This window comes from Anopheles cruzii, chromosome 2 (genome assembly GCF_943734635.1).
Source record: "Anopheles cruzii chromosome 2, idAnoCruzAS_RS32_06, whole genome shotgun sequence".
In the NCBI taxonomy this organism is placed as follows: Eukaryota; Metazoa; Arthropoda; class Insecta; order Diptera; family Culicidae; genus Anopheles; species Anopheles cruzii.
The window spans coordinates 7355724-7375469 of record NC_069144.1 but is presented as its reverse complement, the minus strand read 5'-3'; the positions used below and the strand labels follow the sequence as shown (position 1 = coordinate 7375469).

Here is a 19746-nt window from a genome sequence, read left to right as displayed (position 1 = left end):
ATTGTTGTTACTTGTCATATGTTTTCATACGTGCTCTCTCTCTCACTAGGACGCCACACGGTGCGTAACAACAACATAACATAACATAACAAAATTTAACACTTAATCGATCAGCTTGTGTCAATATAATAAAAATTTATAGTTAAAATTTAAAAAACTTCACAAATAAGAACTTACATTATCCTTACGTTTCTAGACAAACGCTCGGTGTTACGTGTTATGTGTTATGTTTTAGAGGGTCCGCTGAGCCACAAAGCTTTTGACACATGTTTGTTATGTTATGTTATTGTTACGCACCGTGTGGCGCCCCACGCACACTGCGCTTCCTATGATGACGGAGGTTCATGCGCGCTCAAACAAGTTTTATCCGTTGCCGTTTCCAGTCGTGTTTCGTCGAGAAGCGTTTCGATTCGCGTTCGGTCGGGTTGCGGACTGTGTTCTGTGGCGTTCTTTGTGCGTCCTAGGGAAAACCGGCCATCCGGCAGAGTGTTGTGAAGTGCGCGTGTAGTGTTCGTGCGTTTATTGTTCGAGTAGTAATCGAAAAATTCCAAAGCGGCTGATGCAGAGTGCGGCACCGCCGCTCTGAGGGCGCCAAAATGATAAGCGCCATAGTTTCGCGTTTGGTGATGTGAGTACGAAAACAAAAAGTGGCCCAAAACACGCGGCGAAGGGCGACTTTTTGTTTCCTGGTCATTTGCGTGTGTCTTATGACCCCCGGCACAAGCACCAGGGTGCCTCAACAAGCGAGCGAGCGAGCAAAGCAAGGAACGAGTGTCCTCGTAGAGAGCAAGCATTGAGAAGAACACCTTTTATGGGATACACGAGGACGACGGCGCAGTATGGCACCGGTGACGGGCGACGGACGGACGGCTGGATTCGCTACCCACCTCGCGGGCATTACTCATCTGGAGGTTGAATCAAAAATTCCTCCACTGGCCTGGATGCTGATGATGACAGCTGAAAAATCGATCCTCTGCAGCCTTGTCCGGGAAGGATTGCACAGGATGATGGAGCAAAGAGCAAGAGAGAGCAATCGAGTGAGCGAGCACGAGAGAGAGAGAGAAACAGAGAGAAATGCACTCATGGTTTGTATCATGTTTGGTGTGTGTTTGGAGCCTCTAATTGCGAAATGACAGCGTTTGGCGAAATTAGAACGGAAGCATCGCGGTGCGGACCGCCAGCAACACCTTCGAAAATCTGCACCCCACAATGGGGTATCCATGGTGACCATTCCAGCCCGGGTGTCGAGCAGTGTGACCGTCGTCCCCGACGGCCGTGGGATTTCCATCAAAACATTGCGCTTTGGTGCATGAAAATAAAGCCACCCTTGAACGAGGTGTTGGTGCCCCGACGAGGAGGAGGAGGGTAGCGAAGGGTAGACCGCCGCTTCAACGGTTCGTGGAGCCACCCTTTTATGCGTGTATCGGACTGTACCACCGCCGAGAGTGATGTAATTGCATTCGAGTAACATTCGCTAGGCTTTCGGGGAGCTAACGGACTGGAACGATGGGCAGGAAAGAAAAAAAAAAGCGGGTGGACACATAATGTTTATAAACTAACCCAGCGGTGGAGGGCTTTTCGGTGGAAAGTCCGCGCGGACCGCTTTACGTCACCAGACCAGGAGGCACCTGCAAAACGGGGGGACCGTGTGTTCTGGGCGGCGCACCGGTTGATGGTCAACGGTCCCCGTGTGTCCTTTGTTGGGTAAACCAAACCTGTAAACAGGCACCACTCGGCCATTCGGATCTAGATTGGAACGCATGCGAACGTTGCTTTGATGATCCACGTGCACCGCAAAATAAGAACCGCGGTTTCGTTTTTGTGACGATCTAGTAGACAAAGATCAATCGTCAATCGTCGCTTAGCGCCCGTTGGGAGTTATTAAATGCACAGTGCCGATTGTCGTTCATTGCATCGGCGGAGTGTTGCGTTTTCAATTAAAAGGGGCCATCGATTGCCATCTTTCGCCTGGGGGGACTAGGCGACACTTCGGGGCCTTTCCGGTGCTGGAGGGGCCAGACGGTCGGTCGCCTGCTAGGTCGTGACAGCTGGGAAAGGTATTAAATCATTCGTGCTAAGTTACAGTTTATCTGATATTACCGTACGGCATGCGACTAACAGATCGTCATTTTTCACGTCAACTAAGTTGAATGCAATTCATTTAGTTTCATTGTTTGGGTCACTCTGTATAGTTGTGTCCCTAAGTGGAATTTGGCAAAATAACATTTTTCCGGCCAGCGATTTTCTGAGTCTGAAAGTTCTGAGAGTTCTGAGAGCACAAACAACTATTTTCTGAGTCTGAAACGCTAAAGCTTTTTAGTTTTTCTTTTAGATTTATTCAGAAAGCTCGGAGGCAAAGATAAATATTATTTTCCCAAGCAATCAAAGCAGCCCTCTTCCGCCGTTCGATTGTTTTGCGAATATAGAGCAGAACACAAAAAAGGGTCTCCGTTTTGAGCAAATAAACATTTCCAGTTGCGCCCCCCCAACTCGGTCGGGGCTCAGTCAACTCAGTGTCAGCTGATGAGATTCCGCCGGCCGAACGGAACCGAGAGCAAATAAGGTCACAAAACTCCACCGATAAGTTTCCATATCGGAACGGAAGGCTACCGGCGGGGTCGGATATGGCAAGTACGAAACCAAGAGTTTGTGTATTGATTTTTCGCTTCCTTACAGCGGTGGCCTCGCCGTGTGTACCTTGTTTTCTTTATATGGCCAGAAGAAGCTGGGGCCCCTGGACGGGTTTTAAATGACGGGCGCTCTACCCGACGGTGCTGTTCCGTAGTTCATAAAACCCCCCAAGCAACATGCCATGTTTTCCATCAGCTGATTCTCGATTCCACGGTGCGTGTGGTCGATAAACCGAGACCGTGTGCACTACACGCTGGTTTCCCGGAGCGGCAACAGAAGTTAATCGTTCGTTTCGGACCAGCCGGACCTTGAGCCAAAAGCAGTTACGTTCAGCTCGCAACAGCCACTTTTTCTGCAGCGCACTTCTCGCAATGGGGTGTCTGCGGGGCGCATGGCGAGGTCACGCGGTGCTGCTGGGTGGGACCTTGCCGTCGGAAGCACCGACACCGACCTGCGAATCTGCGTAGGACGTGTGAGTGCACCGGTGGTGTCGGTACTGCGGTGGGGGGTTCGCGATCTGCAATCGACTGGAACGCGGAGAGGAACGTCTTTCGCCGAGAAGTAAACTGGGCCCCGTCGTGGCAATACTTTCATTGGGTCGCTAATTGAAGCGACTATTCTCGGCGGCAGTTGATGCGGGTGCTGGAACGGTGCCGTCGTCGTGCCACTAGTTTAAGATTTAGCAGTAAAACATTGGCGCGAAGAAACCGAGTCGAGTAGTCCCGCTCCGCGCCGGATGATGATTTCATTCGCGATCGCCGCTGTGTTCGCGTCGACCAATCCCCAGAGTGCGCCGATTTTAAATGTAAACGAATGGTCCACTACACGACGGATGATGGCGTCCGAATGCGGAATATGTGCCACTAGAACAGCCCCGACAGACTCTTGGAGGGATCCTCAGGTTGACTCTATTTTGAAGTCCCAAAACAACTGTGATCGTGTTGCCCACACCTTGCCGGATATAGTAATTTGAACCTATATTTAAATGCTGGTCCTACCCAGTGCTTGGTTCCATTTTAGAACCCGATGCTCCAAAATGATGGCGATTTTTTACATCCTTCGCGTTTTGGACCAAATACGGTCGAATGATGTCAGCTTTCGGTGGGCTCAGCTTTCGAATCGCGCGCGCGTAGTCCTTTCAGTAAATGGATCGTTTTAATGGCCGCCCGCATCAATGTGTGTGAAGATCAGGTGACCAGGCACTGGGTTGGTCTGTTAGGCTTTTATTTCTTTTCGACTATTCGAACCTTTTTGCTACCCTCTTACCCTCGATCAAGCGTGACCATAGCACGGTTGAGTAAATCGCACGGACGATTTATCATACAATTCCCACGACACTTTATTGCCCGCTCGCTGGCCGAGAGGGGGGGACCCTACGGACGGCTTTTCAGGCGCGCCTCTTTTGGTGTTCCGACTGCTGCTGTCCCAGTGAGGCCCCTACCTTCGGATGCGGAAGATTAAGCACCGTTTGCCGCGCGTTCGCCATGCGTAACACCCACTACGGGGACGGGCGACGATCCCTTTTCGATCAAGTTCATGATAACGCGCGCGCGACCCAGAGTGTCACCGACACTGTGACGGTGGGGTCTGTGACACCGAACTTGTTTCCGAACCGAAGAACCGAAGAGCCGGTGCTCGGTAGGGTGATTAGCATATTATGCTTCACAGACCCATGCGGGTCGAGTTGATGCTTGAAATTAGAAATTCGTCACAAAATGATCCGTGTTCCGGTCCGGTAAAGGGCTAATTTTAATGTTTGACTTCAGAACATTGGACAGTCGCCGAGACAACGCCCCGCCAGGGACCGGAAGAAAGCATACGCGACCGAATTATTAATTAAGTGCCGCTTTGGTGGATCCCCCGGCACGCACTCCACTGGCACGAGACACACATGACATGCCGTGCGCCGCCCATTGTCGGTGTTCATTCATCGGAGAACAGAGAACGAGAGAGTTTGTTGGCCCCGGTGTCGCGGTGTCCACCGGTTCCGCCTGTGCCGCCGGTTCTGGTTCTCTGATGTTTATCGTTTGCACGTTTGGCACATGTAAACATTCGGCAGCCGCGCGTCAACGATTGTCAGAAGGCCCCGTCAGCGTCAGCAAAAAGACTGCGTGTGATACTTGGCACGCAACAGCAAGGCGGCCGGGGGTCGATTGGCCAGTTTAGGAGATCCCGTTGCATGCGTGATTTCCGCCCCGAGTGGGTGCCTATTGATTGGCATAAATGTTAATCGCGAAGCCCACTGACCATCCCCGGGGTGGCCGCTGGACTGGGTCAACATCCCATTTCGGCCTAGTTTCCACTAATTATATCGATTGACCGTTTAGTGTGACCGATTGACCCTTCCGAGAGTTGTTCGATGGATCCGTCGGGTTCCATTTTAATTTGCCTCGAGATGGAGTCCATTTGGGTGGCCCCACAGATGGGAGGGTTAAAACCCCGGAGAACACCAATCATTCCGATGTTTGTTTATTGCTGTTTACAGCGAAGAGCGGACACAACAAGAACGCGTAGAACGTGTAAACAACGTGTCTCAATTTATGTTAAAGAGCACCCTGAACACTCCAATTGCTAACTCTTCTTCAAACATTAGTCGGTCCAGATTTATAGTGATAGGCCCCGGCAGCACCGAACGGCGGCCGAGAGACGATTTATGCCAGGTTTACCCTGTCCGTGACGTGCGTTTGAGTACAAATTGATTTACGCTGAATCGGCTCGATGTCCGACGTGTCTGCGTCCATCATCCGCTGGTGGCCCTTATCTGGCCTATTTCAATGTTGTTCGTTTTCAGTGTCGGTGTTTGAAAAGTGAACTTACAAATTGAAAGCTCAGGAAAATAAATCGCTCAATCAGCTATGGCCAGCGCACGTGGCCACAATGTTATAATCGCGCCCTGCCCGCCTGGTGAAGGTGAAAGTTGGTGCAATTTCCAGAACAAAGAGGTGATGGTGTTTTGGTGGTGTAATCGAAACCGGGGCCGTTACGGGGGATTTAAATGGAAAATTGCACGAAACTCAATTTCCCTGCTCTTTTTCCTTTCGATCGATAAAAGACGATCTCTGAGATGAGTTTCTCCAAACGACGCCGGGAAAAAACATGTTTGGAAAAGGTTCCACAGTCCCGGGGGCCCGAGAGACCACATCCACATCAATAAATAAACGCATTTTGGGTGCTGCTGCAACACACGATCGTAAACGAACCGATCGGCACGGATCGTAGTGGTGTGTTTATTTAAGCCGATCATGCGCAGGACCCATGCGGTTCGGCAGATGGTGGTTCTCTCCCGGCATTGAGAGAACCGAGAATGCCGCTCGGGTGTGGTTTTCCTTTCACTTTCCCGTTTAGTTTTTCCGATGCCACGGTAGAGAGAGAACCGGCGAAGAACGGCCTCATTCGCGCGCGGCGCAGCACGTTACGGAGCGCTTGGTTCGTTCACTATTTTCCGGCTCGCGTGGCTTGTTTTCTGCCTTTGCGTTTCATTCTGACTCGTGTTCGTGTTTTTTTTGCCTTTTGTGGCCAGCTGATGCTTAGTTCGTTACGCTACCCTTTTGCCTGGCTTTCCTTGTGATCGCTTCCGGGTGATCCTAAACGGGGATCGTTTCGGTGAACGGAATTTCAGTGAGTTTTCCATTTTCCGATCGCCAGGCAGTCGTCCGTGTTCTGTGTTGGCGCTGTCGTGGTCGAGTTTAAAAATAAGTGTTATCCGGCGAATTATTATGATGTCCGCGGCACTGACTGGCTTTGTTGCCGCCAAGACACTGACAGGAAAAGAGCGAGAAGAGACCTTACAGTGTGTGCGTGTGCGGGCCATCCCCGAACACGTCTCTCAGCCAAGAAGACAATCGTCTTGGGCTGTGCGCCCCATTCCCCAGTCATAGCCGTACCGGTTGAAGTCGGATTGTGTCACAATGCGGTGATTGAAATTTCACGATCCTTCAATCCGTGACGTGGAAAATGTGCGAAGTTTCGCACACAACGGGAACTCTGGTTCCTTTCAAAGACTAGGACAACATGGCGCTACACCAACGAAGATGTTTCCGATGAGCAATTGACTTTTGCGATGGGTTTCGAATTTCCCGACCGTTTCTTTCCCGGCACCCTCTCTAATGCGTGCCTTCCGGTGGTGGGCCAGTCGGTAATGTGGGTAAAATGTGTCTTTTGTTTGGATTCTAAAATTAGCTGCGAACGGTAACGACCGACGCTAGACGCTAAGATGATGGCGGCGGCTGGCCCTATGCACCAACAGCCCAGACCATAGGCGACTGTTTTAGCCCGCTGTCCGGGGAACTCGGAACGGAATGTGGATGGTTTAACTTACGAAACAGGTGCTTGAGTTAGGCAGAGCGACTACGCGAATTTTCCGTTCGTTGGGCGTGCATCTTTGAACGAACTATTATTTAATTTTCTCTAAATAAGTTAACACTATTTATTAGTGTTATTTAAATACTAAAATCTATCGCACAGACAGCCAACAGCTGATCGTCTAAAGCCAGGAATTGACTAAAACATGAAAAGAGTGTCGATATTATATAAGTATTGGATTCTTTCGGCTGGCGCCCAACGTGGGGCACGAAATGAACTCGCGATATGAAATTAACCACGTTTTTTAACGCGTTTATTTGGGTTACTTTTTACAACGGCAACGTTAATGGAAGCGGCAACGGTAACGGAACGGTAACAGGGTTAAAAAATTCCGTGATCTCTCGCGGTCGCTTCTGGAATCCAAGTCCCTTGTCCGATCACGCTTACTCGCACGCAGGCCGATCGGGCGAGGACCTTCACCCGGTCGGCCTGGTGGTATTGGTAGCTGCGTTCGAAGCGAGGTCGCTCTCCCGTGACCGGTAGCGCAGTCGTTCCGACAGTTAAGCGGGTAGATCGATATTCTCGCCGCTTAACTGACAATAAGGCTAGCTGAAAAGTAATTCATTATTTTTGGGTGAAATTCTAAACATTATTTAAGATGCTTCCGATGGTCCTTCATAATGCCTCTCTCATAGAAGCCTTGGCATCGTTATTGGTGAAAAACTCGAGCAATCTTTTGCTTAATGCACGGTGCACGGTCCAGACTATATGGTGGATGCATTAAAACTTCCCAACCAAGCTCCTGGACTTTCTGGCGAGTCACTGAAGACGTGTGCGACATTTCGTTGTCCTGATGGAACAGAACACCTCTTCCGTTGGCCGATTCCGGTAATTTCTGGTCAATTGCTAGCTTCGAATGGTGCAGTTGTTGACAGTAGACATTTGTATTTAATGTTTGGCTACACGAAAGCAACTAATAATAAATGATTCCTGTCAAATCCCACCATATACCCAGTAAAACCTTTTTCACCGTTAGTCCTGGTTTGGTCACCAGTTAAGCTGCTTCACCATGCTTCGACCACGATCATTTTCACACAGCATTGTCGTTTGTATTCCATTTCTCATCCCCAGTACCCAGCCGTTTAAGAAATGGTTCGATTTCATTCCGTTCGGCCAAAATTCCCCTGGCCTTTTCCAAGAAAAACTGTAAAATGTTCCGAATTTTCTTTTTGTTGGCTTCCATTGTTTACACCCTGTAGCTTAGAAACGAATAGAACAAGCAAAAATCAGTGAAAGCTTATTTAAGTGTAAAGTATCAGCTTTAAAACGAACCTAAACTTGAACTGTACGATCGATACTTCACGAGATATCGTTCACCAAAGGCATCTACCGTGAAAATAATGGATTACTTTTATCCCAGCCTTATATTTGCTAAACTTTAAGACCAGCTTTGCAATACCCCCAATGTTCTCTTGGCCCATTGCCGCTCACGTACCGGACGAAATTAGTTCGGAATCTTTGGCTTCGCTTTCGTTAATCCGCTTCGCCACTTCTGCCGAGGGCGTCTGTTCTCTGGTTCTGAACGCATCCAGCAGTAGCACGCCCCAGCAGATTTGGCACCAGGCAGAACTGTGTCAGACGCCGCCGCCCGTCTGGTCCTTCCGCCGCATGGGCGGCACACATCACTAACGGGGAAACTATTTTCACTTTCACGATCAACGCACCGGCGATGGCGACGCCGTCTTGGTGTCCCGGTGCCGCCATTCCTCGGCGCGATCACTTGATTGGCCGTGCCGGGCAGTCGCCAAGAAGGCGCGTAGCGGTCGTCTCGGATTCGACACACATTTTCGGGCGGCCCAGTTTCGAAGAGTTGCGGTTGCGTTGGATCACGGGTCTGTTGAAGTGCGTGTGGATTTCGATTAGTTTTCTCGTTTCATTAGCTTGTGCGAGTTCTGTGCTGTGGCTTCTTGTTGAGTTTGTTAGTTTTTCTGCTAGGCGATCACACGCCAGGTGACCGCCTCTAGTACATGTGGAGCATTCTCTCTCTGTGTCTCTCGGGCGCTCCTGTTCCGACCCGGGCGGGATGTACAGAAATCAGCGGTCCTTCGAAACAGCGAACAGCACAGGCAGCAGCAGTGGCCAGGTCGCGGGCCAGGATAGTGCTACCAACAATGTCACCGGCCTAATAAGCAAGTTTGAGGTGCGCAACTATCCTATAAATAGAGGAGGGCTGCTTCGGAATCAAGTCCCCGGAGCGGAGCGCTACGGACCGTACCAACGGTACGCAGCGGACCCAGTTCCGTCTCAGTCCCGCAGCAGTCAGTCCGCCGACAGCCGCTACGCTTACTTCAGTGACAGTGCGGAGAGTGTCCCTCAGCGAGTCGCTACAACGATGAACGGACGGCCGTACGCCCGCTCGGTACGCCCAGGGACCACCTCCTTCTATCACAATAATGGGTCGCTATCGTCCCTGAACGAGTCGGACTACTACGAGGATCCGTTCGAAGATACGCGATCACCGCTGGCCGGTTTCCGAAGAGGCTCGGATCGCTCCCTCCACCGCAACGATCCGTTTGAGGATGAGGAACCTCCCGGCGGGGGCCCCGGTGTCGCCGGTTCGTTGACCCGCGTCGGTGCCATACTGCAGATGTTGTCCCGCATTCCGTTCCCCCGGATGTCCGTCACCGGGATGGGGCTTTGCTCGCTCGTCGCCATCTTCTTCTGCCCGCGGGCGATCGGTTCGAATATACTGTTTCCCGGTTTCAGACTGCTGTTCGGTACGCTCTATCCGGCCTACGCCTCGTACAAGGCGGTGCGGACCAAAAATGTCAAGGAGTATGTAAGTATCCTGGGGGGTTCGGAGTGTTTCGCAGTCTTACTCACTTTCCATGCGCCGGTTGCAGGTCAAATGGATGATGTACTGGATAGTGTTCGCCTTCTTCACCTGCATCGAAACGTTTACCGACATTCTGCTGTCCTGGTTCCCGTTCTACTATGAGCTAAAGGTGATCATCGTCCTGTGGCTACTGTCACCGGCCACCCGCGGCAGCTCGACGCTCTATCGGAAGTTCGTGCACCCGATGTTGACACGGCGCGAACAGGTGAGTGGTGATCCTCGGCGCTAATGGGCCAACGAAGAAGTAGAGCGAAATAAACAGACCACTAACAGGCGGCAATAGCAATTTAAAGAACCTCCACCGAAAGTGCTAAACGATCAACCGTAAACAACCGTGATACGGGGTTGACCTTGGCCATCTAGGCAATGTGGCCATTCTTTTGCATTATTGCAACAGTTTCTAATTTTTGCTTGTAGGAAATCGATGACTACATCAATCAAGCCAAAGAGAAGGGCTACACCGCGGTGCTGCAGCTCGGTTCGAAGGGTGTCAACTACGCCACCAACGTTATCATGCAAACGGCCATCAAGGTAATGGCAGCGCCGGTGCCGCCACGGGCCGTTGTTGAGCGGTTAATTTGAAACGAAACGTTGTTGTACTTAAACCAGAACTCGCCCGTTTTGCTAACATTTTATCACTCACATGCGCACATTACGATGTCATTGTTTCATTAACGGTTTTGTTTAATCGAGTCTCTTGGTTTTTGCGTTGATTTACCGTTTTTAATTGCGTTTGATACGTTGTTTTTTAGTACTTTAACATTCGACATATTGATCCGGTTCCGGTGCTCCGGTGGTGCAGAACTGATCACACACTCTTACAATACTGCACAGTGCAATGAAATGCATAGTTTTGCACCAGCGTTTGATTTTTGCTTACCCAATAACTACTCTCACCCGGAACACTACTAGCGACCGCGTTAAGGCCGATACACAATTCTAAATGCAACACCGCTTTGTTTCGAATGGCGTGTAACACAGTGCAAATTCGTACAAAATTCGATCCATTTCTTTTCGTCCATTTTTTTCTTTTCTTTTCCCGCTTTTAATTTGCGTTTGCCGTTTGTGGAAACTCGTAACACGAACTCAAATATCTAACAAAAAAAAACGCGAACTGCATTGGTAAACTAACTCCAAAAGGCTTTCGGTGGTAATTCCGACCCAACGTCGGGGAACGGCATGATGCGAGTAAGTCAGTCCGATAACTCGCTACTAGTCACCGCTGCTGCCGTTGTCCAGACTGCCGCTGCAAGTATCGCCGGAAGATCGACCACTTCGTCCGTCCGGGACCGCCCGGAGGTGGTGGTTGATCAGCACGATGGTGTGCCGATGGCGATCAACGATGGGTTGCAGTACGAGACGGCTGTGACTACGCTGAGCCGCGTCCGACGATCACAGTCCGTCGATTCTGCCCTCAACCGGAGCGAAGGAGGAATACCACGATCGGCCACTAGTCGTAGTGTAACACGTACCGGTGGCGGCCATCAGCATTCCGTCATTTACGAGCTGGACACCGAGGAGGAGGAAGCGGAACGGTTTTTGGCCGCCGAAACGGCGTTTCTGCTACGCGAGGACATTAGCAGCGGACCGGTTCCGTCACCACCGCGTGGACGTAGGGCAGCTGCCAGCCGGGCGGCTGCGACCATAGCGGCGGCCGTCGAAGGAGATGATTCCGACGGGGCCGAAAGTACTGCCTCACGGCGGTCGACTGCCTCAAAGACTTCTACCAAACGGACCTCCCAGCCACAAGCCACAGAACGGACCAAAAAGCGACATGAAGCGACCGGCACCAGATCGAGCGCGGCGTCTACATCCACAAGGACCCGCAAGAAAGTGCGCAAGGACTCGGACTCGGATATGATGGATGTGGAGTAGAGAGCCGCGCCGCGAACTCACCGCAGCGTCCCCCTTTTCGGCAGGGACTAATCTTTAGGTGGGGCGGAATGGTGGAATCAACGGTTCGCTCTACAAAGCAAACGTCAGAGGATCAGCTCCCTCCTGAGACACGGGCGGCCTCTGCGTGATAAAAACGGATAGGTTTAAAGGAATCACCAACAAAGTTCAAACACGATTTGCGAATCGTTGCGAAGCCGATATCATCAAGCCAACTCCTGTTCCCCGTTAGCCCATGGTTTGATTGGTACACTTTTGGGCGCTTGTGTTCGTTTTAGATTAATCCGACTAAGAGCTGAAACGGATTGTTAATTTGTCATCCATTCAAGGGGGTCCCCAAGCAGTGTGTGTGTGTGTGGTTGTGTAAATAATTAACTCATTAAGTCTCGACCCGGATCGGATTTCCCCCCGCAAAATGTGGTCCAAAGAGAAGCTTGACCCGTTAAAATGATCCATCCCTTCTCGGTGGTCGAGTTGTTTCGCGTTCACGGTCACGGTTTGTTTCTCTTTTTCCAGCACGTGCCAAACGATCCGCTTCAGCTTATAGCGCTCGCAAGCCTTCCGGTGGCCGATCAGCAGGAATCGGAGCCGGATCTAGAACAGTAATTATAGAGAAAAGGGGTAGCCTAAAACTGAAAAGACAACATCTGAAGCTCATCAAAAAGACACGATTGATGAGTGGCTCTCATTTTTATTATATTTTGATGCTTTGAATGACTATCGATCGGAAATTATGTAGTTCAATTCTTCTCATAACGGGGTGTCCGAATCTGACAAACAGTTCAAACCCAAACGCCAAATCCTCATGACAACCGTCTAACTGAAGTTTGAATTGTCGACGTGTAGCACAAAGTAGGCTAATGATAGTAATGAGCATAGCAAACCGGTTCACCAGTAAAAAGGTTAGGAGTAGATCGTGAAAAAGGACAGAAAAGGTTAGAATATTCAATTTAGTTTACAATTTTGTTCAAAATAAACTCAAAATCTCGATTCTCATTAAATGTGTGAAGATAGGACAAACGGCTTGCGCTTTCTGTTACCGAAATAGGTAGAGACCGTAGACAAGATGGCGCATCGTGGACTGATTTTCGCTTTATGCTGCAGAACTGACAATTTAAATAGTTGATATATTCGTCCGTTAACCAAAGTTTGGTAGGTATGTTTCGCCGTGCCTACTGTGCTCCTAGCACGGCGGTTGCTGCGTGCTTCTATTGCTTCTCACTGCGAGCTTGCAGATGACGTGTCTCTTTGTCACGTTTGTTTATGTGTTTCCTCACGCCGCCGGTATGTATTACTGCTTTTAATTTGTCTGTTTTTGCTCCGTTCTCAATTTGATTTCGTTTGTTTTGTACAATAATTTTTTTTTCTAATATTTTACACACCGATCATTACCAGAGCACACCACACCACTCACCACAAACATCAGCCAATTGTACACACTAACATAACCTCACACGAACCCGAAACAAAACCTATGATCGCTTGCGAAAGGCGATTCGCGCCTTGAAACAAAATGTCTAAATGTGAGGTGGAAATTGCCGAGTGCGCTTCCCAATATCAACTTCTTTCTGCGCATCCCTTCACGCAGGGTGGTGGCGGATTGGTACAAACCCTTCGCAAGAGCTACAGCCTGAGCGATCTATCGGAGCCGGACACACAGCGTACGCAGGACGAGGTCGATGAGATCGTGAACCGACCCCAGCGGGTACTGCGCTCGAAGAGCTCCCGGTCGTCTTCGGGCTCCCGACAGATGGAGATGTACTTCCCGGAGGTGGAAATTGCCGGAACTCCATACCACGGTACTGCAGCGGCCGCGGCGGCGCCGTACAAGTAAGCGGAATTTGTCCGTTTCTGAAACTGGGGCCTAATTTTTCACCCTCTTTTTTGTAGCTACATTCGATCGTCGGACGACATCAGCTCAGGGTACTCGAGCGCCGAACCGGGACTCAGCCGGACGGCTTCGATGAGCAACACCGCTCGACCGCGGCTGAAATCGAAAACACGCGAAGTGAGTATTGGGGACGCTTGTCTCCAGAATGGTGGCGCAATCCTTTCTGTCGAACGTGTTTAAGAGACATTCTTGATCGAGCATGTGAAGGAGTTAGTGTTCCCTTTTGAGAGCAACATAAGCCTTTACTTTGGTCGTTATTTTTAATTTTATTTCCACAACGAATTCGTCTCTGATTTTTTCTTATGTTCTTTCTACCGTAATTTTGTTTGCTCCAAATTGCCAAATTGCGTGTTGCGTTTCCGCAGGACGATTATGAGGGTGATGTGTTTTACGACGATCGCAACGGAAGCGAATCCGTGGGGTACTATGTCACCGGCGGTAATCCTTCCTACCGGCAGCGGGCCACAATCTATGAGCTGCCGTCGGGGGCCGCCGGTTCGTTGCCTGCTATTACTCAAGCAGGAGAAACGGTGGTGGGTCCTCATGGAACTCCGATCTATTCGAGTGCCTCGCCGGGATCACGCGGCATGCCCCTGCTGGCGAATGTTCCGATTGAAGAGCGTGAAAAGTATAAAATGTTCCTGCAGTGGATGGATCAGCAACAGAAACGAGAAAAAGGGGATGAAGGGAGCCGACCAGGAGATGCACTAACAGCTACAGACAATGATCAAAGGGACGTTCCGGTTGAAAAAGAGTCACCGAGTGTGCCGCTAGTTCCTTTACCGATAAGCGAGAGTGAAGCAGAACAGAGCACTGCCGAAGAGATTGCCATTTTGCCTAGTACGGAACAGGAGCAAGAGATTGAAAATGACGAGCGGATTGATTCCGTTGTTCAAAATCTACCTTCCACCACGGATACAGCCGACGTTGGCCTCAGCCAAACAGTGGATGATGACTTCCAAGACACGATCTCACTCTCCACAAACGAGGATGAAGAATTCTTGGAAATTGAAACGGTCGACCAGCAGCCGGTGGAGGAACTGAAGGATTCGTCCGCGATCGTCAAAGAAGACCAGCGCGAAACGGATGAAAAAATGGATGAAAACGACCAAAAGGTTGATGAGTACGTCGCGGACGTTCCCTCCACGGTAGAGGACACGATCGTCGAGAAGATGGAAATAGATATGCCAGCCACTGAAATACTTACCGTCCCGAAACAGGACATTTCTACCGAAACTAAAAATGATGACTCACCATCACTGACTCCAGCACAAGCACACGATCCTCCCGTTACGGAGTTAAAGGAACCCGACGCGGCACCACAACCTCTGCTGGAGGTTGGTCCAGAGTCCCTTTTGAATTCCTCCACCTCTTCGTTGGCTCCGTCCGATTGCAGCAGTGGCACCGCTGGTGATCCTCCAACCGTCCACCCAAGGAAGCACGCATCATTCGGCAAGCAACGTTTGGCACCTCCGGTTCCGGCCACATCCGTCCACCTTCCGCCTCCGGAGATGGTAGTCGTTCGTGAACAGCGACCATCTACCGCCCGACCGTCCGCGGTTCCTCCAGCTCCACCCAGCCGAGGGCCATCGGTTGAGAGGAAGCCAAGTGTAGCCGCCGGACCATCGGAACGTACCAGATCGAAAAAGATCATGAGCTCACTGACCGGAATGTTTAAGACACACGGCGGAGGAGGAGACACGGTGGCTGCTGCTGCTGCTGGCAGAGCAAAGGACCCTCCGCCACAGGCTTCGTCGGCGGTACACCCGAGGGAGACGGAAATTTGAATCGCACCGTTCTATTGACTAAGGCGATGACCGGGGACGAGGTTAGAGGAGTGATTCCCTTCTCCTGCTTCGTGTTTTGTTTGTTGTTTTTTGTTCCCATCCCTCATCCGATTGCCGTTTGTTTTTGATTTGGTTTTGCTTTTCGTTGCATCTCGATCATCGTGTTCCCGGGTTGCCGATTCTTCTCCGTCACTAACAAAGCGATCCGTCGTAGGTTTGTGGCTTTGCGTGTTCGATGAAATATGGAATGAAGGTAGATGCCGTGTTTAGAATGTACGGTAAAATATTACTAATGATTGCCATTTTGTGGTACATGCCATCAACAGCATGTGCATGAGGCAGCCGTGAAAGAGATTGCATTTTGAAGGGGCCACTCTGTAGCTTGTGTCTCTTGAACATTAAATTTGTCTCCCATCAATCAGAGTTACTAAAACAATGCTTCTTTCATCGACTTCTGAGGGCCGAAACTTTAATCCAACATTTGCCTTACGTTCCATTTGCAGGAGAAAATGTCGGCCAGCTGCACAACGCTTCCGCGCACCAAGAAACCGGAAAAGGTCACCGGGAAAACGCGCTCCAAAACCGAAAAACCATCTGCATAAGCTGTCCCCGACACACGGGTTGCATTCTGTTGCGTTTCGAAGCCATTCAAGCTGGGTTGCTGCTGCACGAAAACAAGATACACTTCTACACTCACCCTCGCCGTTTACGAAGCTTTGTTGCTCTTTCAGTGCTTTAGTTTGGACAAGTTTTAAGTCATAAGGCAAGCAACAAACTATAATAAATTGTTTCGTTTTGTAAGACTTCGGCACGCCTTAGGGCGGAAGCATAAATCTTCGTCTCAAGTTAGTTAAGGCAAAAGGACAAAAGTCTCACGGTGTTTGCAACACCCATTGCCACCATGAGCAATTTTAAACGAAGCATTTATAAGCAAACCAAATCATAATGCGGGGAGAGGAGCTACAGACGAGAGTTGTAACGAAGACGGACTGGCCGGGCTAGGACGACTGGGTGCGAAAAGGATGCCAAAAGGAACGCGGACGCGCAATGAGAATAGACTCTTGATGAAATAGCTGGATGTTCTTTAAATTAACCGATGTAGCTAGGCCCTCTGAGGGGTCTCTGTAGATGAAAGTGATCCGGCGCTCCAAGGAAAAGATTTATAGACAGATCACAACGCATCATCTCATTTGCATCCCTTATTTAATTTTTCATTCAAGACCCCCTTGTCTTTCTTGTTGGGTTTTGTGACAGATTTCCCTTGAAGCTGCGTCATCGTACCACTTTTGCGTGGCGTTATTGATCTCCGTCTTTTTTTGAGTTTCTTCCACCAAAAAATGTCGTTAGTTTCATTGATTATGCTCCTTCAGCATGTCATCACATATCTAAAGAATGATCCCCTCACATCATGATATTATCTCACATATTAAATGATATAAATGGGGAATTGTAAAATCAAAGGAGATCCCACAAATGATACGCGAAAAGAAAGAGCGTAGAAGGATAGCACCGAATGGCGGCAGAGTTGGCAAAAGAACTGATCAAGCGCACCACGAGAATGTAACCGGAGCGAGCGGCCAATGGTGAGTGTGCGACAGTGATGGCACAGGAGAAAACGAATCTTTACTTATTACAGGAATCCCCAAGAGTTGGACAATTGGACGGGGGGTCAAATCGACGAGTTAGTTAGTTTAATGGAAATGGACAGAAGAGAGCGGCATCGAGCCCTGAAACGAACATGTAACATGTGTGTATGTTAGAGAAATGATGTAGGCCCCGATATTGGTTAGGAAAAAAAAACTATTCTACCACTATTACTGTGAAAGACTTTTACTCTTAGCCCGCGAGAGCGCGTGAAACCCGAAAGTAGGATATTTAAGGAGATTTGTTGCGGTGCGAACGGAAAGAGGCATGATGCGGCAGTCATAGGGCGGGAGGAGAATACTCGCTATGCAATTACGAATAAACTGGAATACCTTGTTGTAGTTCTATCCCTATGTTCCCATCCAAATGTTCCTTCTATTCCCCTTCGCTACTAGATAGCGCTGTGGTGGGTCTCCGTTTAATCTGTTTCTGGCGCCGCTACCGAAAGCCGGCGCTGCTCAATAACAGGCCAATAAAGATACCGATGCATTGCATTGGACTATGCTTATTTCGAATCCGTGCGTGTATTGTTTTGATAATGAGTATAAAGAAATCCGAAATTATGTAAGGCGTTGAGGACATTTTACCTCCCATCTGCAACGGTGGACGGATCAATACGTTGAAGGAATAAGAGACACCGTTGCGGGCATTTTTAAATACATTTATTTGACTTTCTTTTTCTAAGTTTAAACAGTTTCACCCTGCCGGCCCGACACCGCGCTGCGATTGCCGCGTGGAAAATTTGTTTTTCGTTTAATTTGTTTCAACTATACCGTGGAACACAGTTACTTCCGGTTACATCTGTTTCCGCTGTGCTGTTCTACTCTAACCGTTGCCGGTTTCCGGGTTTCAGAATCATGCTTTTTTTACTTTCCTTAATCATATTTTTTACCATAATACGAGAGAGAGAGAGCGAGCTAGAGAAAGAGTGCGATAAAAATACAAAGTAATTTTATTTGAATCGAATACCATCCTTTCTGGATATCCTTGCTCCGAATCTCATGACGTTTTGAAGAAACACACGAACGACGAACGAGTTCGGGTTTACGAAAAACAGTGTGCTCGCTACAAACCCAAAAACTCAGCCGAGCTAACAGGGGAATATAACAAACCAGGAGGTAGCTCCAGCGCTGGTGCTTTTAGCCCGGACCCGAACCAGCATTAGACCAAAAGTCGCCTAACTGTAGGCAATCTGCATTACCGCAAATACTCGTATTATACGCCGAAAGGTATGCAATCCGCAATACAAAGTGGGCATAATTTTCTGATTTAAAAACTGAAGCCATTTTTTACTCAAATGAGAAGCTGAATTCATCTCTCCACGAGGAAAAACTCGTTGGAAAACCATTCCGAACGATCCAGCAGCTCCCTATTGATCCGCCGTCTACCCTGCAAACCATTACCTTTGAGTAAAAAGTCACCGTGTAAAGTCAAGAGTCAATACGATAGTGTACGGTTTTACCTTATCATCCACACAATGTTTTAATCATCACAAAACGGGAAGTGCGTAATTTTAGCTACAGAAACGATCTACGGTCCTAACGACACCCTCCCTCTGCAACATCATGGTCCTAGGGATCGAAGAAATGATGGAAGTGGCGTCCTTTGTGTGTTGGCGTAAGGGAAAACGGAAGTCGTGTCAATCGAACTGGAAAAACTGTTTTTATTTGCTCGCCCACGGCGGGACTTTGTCCGGTGACGGTGTGTCTGGTGGTGGTGTGTGTAATGTGTAAGTATACGGTTAGACGATAGAGAAGAGTACGCGTAATAATTGTTGTTGACTTGTTCTACCTTACTCGCGCGACACGTTGCGCGTCCTCTTCAACTCAACCACTACTCTACTACACGCAAACGGCGCTGTCGTCGATTCTTCCTCCAATCATTCCTCCGTGTCTCCCCCTTCCGTATATCCATATTTATAGAGGTATGCCCGAGAATCCGGATTCGTCGTCATTCTTTTTCCTTTTACCTCATTCCTCGACTTCTCTCTCGTAACTCGTTAAGATAAGTATGTACAGAGTTTCGCTCTAACCCACTAATACTACTCATAATCGTAATGCTTATCGTGGAAGAAAAGGGAGAAACAGCCAACACGGGACGGCCCCCGGGGGCAGATCGTGAAGTGGTAAAAATCCAAAAACACACGCTTGTGGGTGCCGGTCAGTGGGGCGGGGCGGGTGGAAGGTGCTACGATTTGCCGATCACACAGGAACAGATTAACTAAGAACGACTCGAGGAGAAACAGGGTGTGGTGAACCATTTTAAGTGTGACGCGCTTTGTGTCGTGTCCTTTTTCGCTACTATTTCCGTTACTAACTGTTTTTTTCACTGATTACATGCGTTCACCAGAGAACCTGGCGCAATAAGTAGAAGTGGAACTCTCCTCTCTTATACATTAACTACCAATTTCGTTCATCCGGCCAATCCGGTGTTCCGTCTGCAGCTATGCAACTATATAAAGGGGTTTGTGATGTGCGTATGCTCGGACTTGTCTCGGTTTGTGACCTCTTCGTGCGATTGTTTGTTACTCCGTTAAATTCAATATATCGTGTCGCTTCGCTACCTTTTGCACATGTCCTGTCGCTGCGCGCTGTCGACAAAATCTGTCGTTATTGTATTCTTATTGCACCGTGTGTGCCGTCGCGTCGTGCCTATGATTTGGTTTTAGTTCTAACTTCAAATTTAAATATTTTGCTGCTTGC

At 49.2% G+C, this 19746-nt stretch overlaps 1 protein-coding gene across 4 annotated transcripts; it reads left to right on the top strand.

Moving 5' to 3' along the window:
* The first annotated feature begins 410 nt into the window (after positions 1–410).
* LOC128269358 (receptor expression-enhancing protein 1) lies at positions 411–17481 on the top strand. Of its 4 annotated transcripts, XR_008269189.1 has the most exons (8): positions 5995–6057; positions 8874–9772; positions 9837–10034; positions 10247–10360; positions 13311–13552; positions 13613–13730; positions 15904–16983; positions 17037–17481. XR_008269189.1 is itself a non-coding variant. In XM_053006802.1 (7 exons), exons 1-7 carry the CDS (start codon positions 597–599, stop codon positions 16000–16002), a joined length of 876 nt encoding a protein of 291 aa, XP_052862762.1. In that variant the 5' UTR covers positions 411–596; the 3' UTR covers positions 16003–17481. The 4 variants fall into 4 exon arrangements, 3 of the variants coding, with proteins under 3 accessions (XP_052862762.1, XP_052862760.1, XP_052862761.1); XM_053006802.1 differs by lacking the exon at positions 5995–6057 and adding an exon at positions 411–628 and having other exon boundaries at positions 9700–9772; positions 15904–17481; XM_053006800.1 differs by having other exon boundaries at positions 15904–17481.
* Positions 17482–19746: the final 2265 nt, after the last annotated feature.